This window comes from Jaculus jaculus, chromosome 17, assembly GCF_020740685.1.
Source record: "Jaculus jaculus isolate mJacJac1 chromosome 17, mJacJac1.mat.Y.cur, whole genome shotgun sequence".
In the NCBI taxonomy this organism is placed as follows: Eukaryota; Metazoa; Chordata; class Mammalia; order Rodentia; family Dipodidae; genus Jaculus; species Jaculus jaculus.
The window spans coordinates 29,441,733-29,450,756 of NC_059118.1; the positions used below are offsets into that span (position 1 = coordinate 29,441,733).

The 9,024-nt window shown below is 44.9% G+C and overlaps 1 protein-coding gene across 2 annotated transcripts in view; it reads right to left on the reverse strand.

Moving 5' to 3' along the window:
• Cep70 (centrosomal protein 70) overlaps positions 1–5,508 on the reverse strand; it is a 54,122-nt gene extending 48,614 nt beyond the window's left edge. Inside the window, exons 1-2 of one of the 2 annotated variants that reach the window (XM_045137014.1) lie at positions 5,448–5,508; positions 1,776–1,878 (exon numbers count right to left, since the gene is read on the reverse strand). In XM_045137014.1, the coding sequence (XP_044992949.1) occupies positions 1,776–1,784 (9 nt within the window). In that variant the 5' untranslated portion in view covers positions 1,785–1,878; positions 5,448–5,508. The remainder of the gene's footprint in view (positions 1–1,775; positions 1,879–5,447) is intronic. The other variant, XM_045137015.1, reaches the window with a different exon arrangement.
• Between the last annotated feature and the right edge of the window lie 3,516 nt (positions 5,509–9,024).

Consider the following 9,024-nt stretch of genomic DNA (forward strand, 5'->3'; position numbering starts at 1 on the left):
ATTCTCCAGGACCCACGTTAGCCAGATACACAAGGGGGCACATGAGTCCCAAGTTTGTTTGCAGTGGCTGGAGGCCTTGACGTGCCCATTCTCTCTCTCTCTCTCCCCCTCTTTCTGTCCAATAAACGGATTGAGAGGGGGGAGGGGTATGATGAAGAGTGGAGTTGCAAAGGGGAACATGGGGGGAGGGAGGGAATCACCATGGGTTATTGTCTACAATTATGGAAGTTATCAATAAATTAGAAAAAATTCAATAGCAAAAAGAAAGTAAATATAAAATGAGTATTGGAGATTAAAAAGGAGGAGGAGGAGGAGAAGAAATGAATCCCAGCCGGGCATGGTGGCACACGCCTTTAATCCCAGCACTAGGGAGGCAGAGAGGTAGGAAGATTGCCATGAGTTTGAGGCCACCCTGAGACTCCATAGTGAATTCCAGGTCAGCCTAGCCTAGAGTGAGATCCTACCTTGAAAAACTAAAAAAAAAAAAAAAAAAGAGATGAATCCCATCCTGGGCTAGAGTAAGACACTGTTAAAAATTAAAAATAGGACTAGGCATGGTGGCACACGCTTTTAATCCCAGCATTTGGGAGGCAGAGGTAGGAGGATTGCTATGAGTTCAAGACCACCCTGAGACTATATAGTGTATTCCAGGTCAGCCTGAGCTAGAGTGAGACCTTACCTCAAAACAATAACAACAAAAGAAAAAGGACCTAGGAGTGGTGGTGCACATTTTAATCCCAGTGCTCGGAAGGGAGAGGTAGGAGGATCGCCGTGAGTTCGAGGCCACCCTCAGACTAATTCCAGGTCAGCCTGGGCTAGACTGAGACCCTACCTGGAAAAAACAACACAAAAAAAAATTTTAAATAGAGCTCAAAGCTGGGTGTGGTGGCATACCCCTTTAATCCTAACACTTGAGTGGCTGAGGTAGGAGGATTACAGAGTAAATTCCAGGTTAGCCTGAGCTAGCGTGAAACCCTACCTCAAAAAAACAAAAAAAAATTAAAAATAGGGCTCAAGAGATGGCTTAGCATAGTAGTGTCTTGTTTTCCCAGGAAAATGTTCCTGTCTGTTAAAATTCCTAAGGAGAAGTCTTTTCTACCATAATAAACATACCCAGCCCTTCCCCCATGATAAAAAGAGAGATGGCTTAGTAGTTAAGGTACTTTCCTGTGAAGACTGAGGACTCAGGTTCAATTCCCCAGTACTCACATAAGCCAAAATGCACAAAGTGGTGCATATGTCTGGAATTCATTTGCAGCAGTAGGAGGCCTTGGCATGCCCATTCTCACTCTCTCTCAAATAAACTAAAATATTTTTTAAAAATTTAAAAAGATTACCTTTAATCCCAGCACTCGGGAGGCAGAGGTAGGAGGATCACTGTGAGTTCGAGGCCACCCTGAAACTACAGATGAATTCCAGGTCATCCTGAGCTAGAGTGAGACCCTACCTAGGAAAAAAAAATTAAAAAGATTAAAAGTAAATGATAATAAAAATACTTAGCCCACAGGACTACTGGGGAGTTGAAGACTTAATATATAAAGTACACAGAGCAGTGGTTGGCACACAGCAGTGTAGAAGTGGTTATTAAGAGTTGGTGGGCATCGATCTGTGTTGTCTCAGTTACTTAACCTCTTTGAGCTTCAGATTTCTTACCTAGTTTGAACTATTTACTTCACAGGATTAGCAGAAGGTCCAAAGGAAAATATGTAGTGTTCCTACTACAGTACTCAGTAAACATCAGATCCTTTTCAAGTCATCTGGAACATGAGACATACCTCAGCCATAGTATATTCTTCTTGCACTTTACACTTGGTTATTCAAGTTAATCTCAATGAAATGATCACCAAATGAATCTTCAGCCCAAAACTGGATCTTCATCTAGGTTTCAAAAAGATACAAGTGGAGCTAGAGAGATGGCTCAGCACTTAAGGCACTTGCCTGCAAAGCCTAAGGATCCAAGATCAATCCCCCAGCACCCACGTCATACAGCCAGATGCACAAGGGGGCACACACATCTGGAGTTCGTTTGCAGTGGCTGGAGGCCCTGGCATGCCCATTCTCTCTCTATCTGCCTTGTTCTCTCTCTTTCTCTCTGTCACTATCAAATAAATAAACAAAAGATATTTTTAAAAGATAGCAGTCAAAACCCTAAACTGTGTAACTCATTAGTAAGAATAAACCTGAGTTACCCCAAAATCAGGCACCTGTAGTACAGACAAGAACTGAATCCGAGCCTAGAGAACCGCAGCAGTGTGAACCATCTAAAGCTTCCATCCAAGCCCACTCGCTTCTCCTCTTTCCCTTAGCTTTCTCCTCACTGCTTTGTGGAAACATTTACTGGGGATCCAATCTATAATCATCGGTGGCTTCAAAGATGGCATACTACTTGCCAGACACCCTCAGACAAACTACCACTGAACCCTCAAAAGCACTATTCCTCATTTGTACCTGCGTTCAAGTCCTCTTTTTCAGAGGTTTTGTCTGTGACTTCTGTACTGTTCTTAAGCGACTTACACCAAAATCAGTAAGCTTTCCAAAAGTAAATATTTCAAGTTACTATAATAAATTTACAAAGCTGCTGAGCATGGTGGTGCACACCTTTAATAACAGCACTCAGGAGACAAAGGTAGAGGATCACATGAGTTCGAGGTCAGCCTAGGACTACAGAGTAAGTTCCAGGTCAGCCTGGGCTAGAGTGAGACCCTACCATGAAAAAAAAAAAAAAAAAAGAATTCAATCACAAAGCTTTCAAATAATCTCTTTATTAATGCAAATGTGTCAATAATTTGTGTAGCTTTTCCTCAACTTTCTGTTATTACAAAACAAGTTTGGAGCTTTGAACATCATAGGAAGAGACCAAATGCTTCCCAGGGCCATGATGGAAACTGTAGTATTACAGTCTCATAACATACCTGAAGTATGACCATGGAGTGAGGGCATGGGGAAGCAGAAGGTTTATACATGACAAATTCAAGTATAAAAAATCAAAAACACACATTCTCTCTCTCAAATAAATAAATTATTTCTTTTAAATTTGGGCTGGAGAGATGGCTCAGTGATTAAGGTGCTTATCTGCAAAGCCAAAGGACTCAAGTTTGATTCCCTAAGGCCCACATAAGCCAGATGTACAAGGGGGTGCATGCATCTGGAATTTACTTGCAGAGGCTGGAGGCCCTGGCATGCCCACTTTCTGCCTATTTCTCTCTCACATACAAATAAATAAATGAAAAAAAAATTATTTAAAAAGCAAAAACATGGAAAGCCAAGTATGGTGACACATACCTGTAATCCCACCACTTGGCAGGCTGAGAGAAAAGGATCAAGGGCTGGTGGAAGGACTGAGAAGATGGCTCAGTAGTTAAAGATGTTTGCTTGAAAAGCCTGCTGGCCCAAGATTCAATTCCCCACTACCCATGTCATGCCAGATGCACAAGTGATGTGCGCATCTGGAGCTCACGTGCAATGACAAGAGGTCCTGGCACACCTACCTTCCAGCTCACTTTGCTCACAGATAAAAATAAGTAAGACAATAAAACAGGTGGGAGGAAATTGTTTTGGCTTTGGAGACTGCTCTTACTATGCAATCCTGGTTGACCTAGAACCTACTATATAACCCAGGCTGGCCTTGAACTTACAGTAATCCTCCTGAGTGGTAGGATTGAGTGCCAGCCACAATACCTAGCAGAATAATCACATATTCAGGACAATTCATGTTTCCCAAGAGCTCTTTATTAAACTGTCCAGTAAAGGTCTGAAAAATCTATTAAATATAGCATACACTAAAATTTAATTATTTTTAGCTGGCTGTAGTGCTGCATGCCTATAATCCCAGCACTTGGGAAGTAAGGGGAGACAGAAGAAGTGCAAATTTAAGGCCATCCTCAGTCACATACTAAGTTTGAGGCCAGCTTGAGCTACATGATTCCCTACCTCAAAAACAAAGCAAAAATTAATAACAAAAACTCTATTCCAAAAATGTCACAACTTGTTGTTTAATGTTCCAAAGGAAAAATGGAATCTCCTACATGGAGTCAAACTGTTTTGAACCAAAACAAAACAAAACCTACTTTTGAGATTAAAGAAAAAAAAAGCCAATAAAACACCTTCCCCAGAAGGTCCATGCATGCCCAAATCCACTTGACAATCCTGGATATTTAAAAAGATAAACTTATAGTGAATTCCAGGTTCACCGGGGCTACAGAGCGTGACCGTACCTGAAAAAAAAAAAAAAAAACAAATAAAATAAAATAAAACTGGCGTGATGGCGCACGCCTTTAATCCCAGCACTCGGGAGAGGTACGAGGATTGCTGTGAGTTCCAGGCCACCCTGAGACTCCATAGTGAATTCCAGGTCAGCCTGGGCTAGAGTAAGACCCTACCTCGAAAAAACAAAATAAATAAAATAAAATAAAAGATAAACTCATGTGGGCTGGAGAGATGGCTTAGTGGTTAAGCGCTTGCCTGTGAAGCCTAAGGACCCCGGTTTCAGGCTCGATTCCCCAGGACCCACGTTAGCCAGATGCACAAGGGGGCGCTCACATCTGGAGTTTGTTTGCAGTGGCTGGAGGCCCTGGCGCGCCCATTCTCTCTCTTTCTCTGCCTCTTTCTCTCTCCGCCTGTCACTCTCAAATAAAAAAATAATAAAAAAAAAAAGATAAACTCATGTAAAGGATTCAAACCAATGCCTGCACTGTGATGGCGCACACTTTTAACCCTAGCACTAGGGAGGCAGAGGTTGGAAGATCACTGTGAATTCAAGGCCAGTCTGGAACTACAGAGGGAGTTCCAGGTCAACCTAGGCTAGAGTGAGACCCTACCTCAAAATGAGTAAATAAATAAGTAATAAATAATGGACACCCTTCCTGATCGTCCTCTGCCTTAAAGGTGTCTCAGCCATCGGACATTTTCCACATTAAAATCAGCAGAGCATGGGCTGGTGAGATGGCTTAGCCTGGGAAGCCTAAGGCTCGATTCCCCAGGTCCCACGTTCATTTTCAGAAACTGGAGGATCTGGAGCGCCCATTCATTCTCTCTCTCAGTGTGTGTGTGTGTCTAATAAACAAACAAAAACAAATCTTTAAAATCATCAAGCAGGTCCCGCCTTGGCGGCAGAGCTGGCCCTGACTTCGGGAAGCGCGGGATAAACAGCAGAGTCCAGGGATCTACCTCCCGCAGAGGAGGCTCGTCTCTCCCACCCCAGACACCCCGCCCTCTGGGAGCCCCTTGGGGATGGAGTCATCGCGGGACGCACAGCTCGCCCCAAGGGCAGCCCGGCTCCGGGCTCTCAGTGACGGCCCGGCTAACCCTCGCGATAACCGGGCGACGTGGGCACCACAGCCTGCTCCCACGCGTGGGGTCACGGCGCGCTGAGGGGCAGCCGGGACCCGGTCCATCCCAGCCCTGCGGCCACGCGAGCCCGACTCAGGCGGAGCCCCGGCGTCACTCACCCTCGGCGCCTCCGCCGCAGTCCACCAGCAGCCCCCAGCAGCAGCCCGCCCAGCCGCGGCCGCCTGGCCCCGCCCCCGACATCTGGCCCCGCCCCCGCGACCGTTACCGCCGCAGAGCGAGGCCGGCCAGTCGAGCCGGAGCAGTCGATGGCCCGCCCCGCTCTGCGCCAGGCGGTCTGCGGTGATTGTTTCTGTCTGCCTGGCTGCGACCTTCTGGTTGGCTTCGCTTCTGGGGGCGGGGCTTCCCGCCGAAACAGACGCGGTCTTTGGTTCTGTGGTGGGCACGCTGGCACCCCCTGCTCTCACCTCCCAGATGTGGTCGCTGGCGGCATCTCACGTAGCCGGAAGGTGATCGCCAGGTCCGAGCTACCTGCGTTGCCCAGTCAGCCTGCGCTCATTGCACCGCCCTCTCTTGCTGAGATGCCCGTGGGCATGTTCCACAGGTTCCAGACCTGGCTAAGCGTCATGTAGACTGGCTTTTTTTTTTTTTTTTTTTTTTTTTTTTTGCGGGGGTGAGGGGGGAGATTTCCAATAATTTCATCCTCCCGCTGTGCATTTTCGAATGTCTACCCAGAACTGTGATGCCTGACTGAAGATGCTCAGCCTAGGATGTATATACTCTCAAATGAATACACAGTAAGATATAGTCTGACTAGAAAGTTTATGCAGGCCTTTAATCCCAGCACTGGGGGGGGGGGGGGCAAAAGTAGGGGGATAGCCGTGAGTTTGAGGCCCTCCTAAGACTACATAGTGAATTCCAGGTCAGCCTGGGCTACAGTGAGACCCTACCTCGAAAAACAAAGCAAAAAGGGTTATAGAAAAGAATGGAGAGTTGCATAAGGCTATCACTAAAGTCTCCCTAGACCAAGTGGGATACAACCCCTGCTGCACCCTTGAATCACCGCAGGTGCTTTGAAAACTTAATATACAGCCCTCTGACCAATTAAATTGAAATCAGACAAGGCTCAATGATCCAGAGTTTGTAAAGCTCCCCAGGTGATACCAACATGCAGCCAAGAGAAAACTAGATAGATACAAGATTAAACATTTGGGAAGTGGAGACAAGTAGATCAAGGAGTTCAAGGCCATTCTCAGCTAGGTAGCAAATTTGAGCCCAGCCTGGCCTATCTGAGGCCCTATCTAAAGAATGATTCTAGGGCCTGGAGAGATGGCTTAACAGGTAAGGCACTTGACAGCAAAGCCAAAGGACCCAGGTTCAATTTTCTAGTACCCAAGCCAGATGCACAAGGTGGCACATGGGTCTGGAATTCATTTGCAGTGGCTAGAAACTCTAGTACACCCATTCTTTCTCTATCTGCCTCTTTCTCTCTCAAATAAAATATTTTTAAAAAACTTGTGCAACTCAAATCCAAAGCACTTTCATGTGTTGCTCACAAGTTCTCAGCAAGCTTTAATTATTTTTTTGGCTGTAATTAAATTCAGGCCCCTTTGATACAGCTCATTTATGTCCTTCCAAAGAGGATAAACATAACTGAAAACAGTTGCAAATGTAATGAAATTTGTGATAGGTTTCTGGAGGAGATCTAAGTGAGTTGCATCATGGGAGAGACACAGAACCGCCTTATGAAATGTTCTATGTCAATGGGACTTAATATAGGAGGTGAGGGCTTTACCCCTTCCTGCCTTCTCATGGGCAAGTGTTCCTCATACTAACCCCTCTTACCTTCTCTTAAAATAATCTCAAAAAAAAAAAAAAAATCCAGGCATGGTAGTACACACCTTTAATCCCAGCACTTGGGAGGCAGATGTAGGAGGAGTGCCATGAGTTCAAGGCCAGCTTGAAACTACATTGTGAATTCCAGGTCAGCCTGGGTCAGAGGGTGACCCTACCTCAAAAAATAATAATAATAACATGTCTCTAAACTTAAAAAAAAAAAATAGGTGGTGATAGGTAACTGCCAACAGATTTTCAAAGGAGATATAACATGGTAAAATGTTTATTTTGTTATCTTCAATTTTCTTGCACCTTAATATACAGGATTAAAAAACCGGGCTAGGGGCTGGAGAGCTGGCTTAGCGGTTAAGGCTCTTGCCTGGGAAGACAAAGGACCTAGGTTCAATTCCCCAGAACCCATGTAAGTCGGCATTTGGAGTTTGTTTGTAGAGGCAGAAGGCCCTGGAGCACCCAGTCTGTCTCTCTCTTTCTGTCTGCCTCTTTCTCACAAATAAGTAAATTAAATTAATTTTGTTTAATAAGGAGTTAAATTAATTTCATTTAATTTAATAAAGGCATGTGCCGCCAGGTCTGTTATAGATTATTCAAGAAAAAATCAAAGCTGGGTGTGATAGTGCACGCCTTTAACCCTAGCACTCGGGAGGCAGAGATGGGAGGATCGTTGTGAGTTCAAGGCCAGCCTGAGATTACATAGTGAAATAGTGAATTCCAGCTCAGAAACCCTACCTCGGAAATAAAAAAAAAAAAAAAAAAAAAAATCAGGTGGGTAACATGGCAGCATATTAGCCACACCAAAACAGCCTAGGGAGGGAAATAAACAGAAACACAGCAAAATACCCTCTTCTACTGAAAAGTGAAGGTGTATAAGTTATTGTCAACCACAGCAGAGAAGCAGGAGAGACCAAGACCTTCCAGAAAGGAGGAAACCAGCCAGAATTCCTGCAAGGTGCCAGCAGCCCTGATCCACAGATGCAGAGCACCTGGAGGAGAAACAAGGTGAGGGATTTTCCACTCACATCAGCCTCCTCACGAAGTCAAGAAGCCTGAAGGAGAAGTCATCAAAGACCAGCTGAGTAGCTGCTGAAGGAGAATACAAACAGGACCAGCTGAGCAGCTCTGGTACAACTCTAGGCACTCTGAAAAGTCTCCCAACCGTCAGGGCCTAAACATTCAGAGAACTCATTCCCCCCCAGCTGCCCAGCACCTACAGAGATCAAGGTGGGAACTCAGCATTTGTGACATTGGAAGCCATTCCAAAAGGTAACAGGTCCTACTTATACAGAGCCAGGAAAGGTTATGTGTTAGATTTGAATAATACAGTCTTTTTATTATTTTTTTTATTTATGTATTAGATGTAGAGGGGGAGACAGAGAGAGAGAATGGGTACACCAGGGCCTCTAGCCACTGCAGACGAACTCCAAATACATGTGCCATGATGTATAGCTGACTAACGTGGGACCTGAAGAATCAAACCTGGGTCCTTAGGCTTCGCAAGCAAGTGCCTTAACCACTAAGCCATCTCTCCAGCCCTGTTCTTGATTGGCTTTACCCTTCTTAAATAAGCTGTATTTTGGTGTTGACTATTGTTGCCTTTGATATTTTCTGATTTTTAAGGCCTGTGTCTTTTTCTGAAGTCACAATTGGGGGCTGGGACTGACGGGCCCATTTAAGACTAGAAATCTCAACCCCAAGTTGACAGGATTAAGGGCGTGGGGCATCACACACTCTTAAGAGACTTTGGCTGTACTAGATTATCTGTTTAGTTTCATCCCCATGCTTGTATAAATACTCTGTGCTGGTTTTGATTTAATGTCTATATTGCTCAGTTGAATTTTAGAATTTGCTTCACCCAGTCTACCAAGGAAGTAAAGGATCGCTACA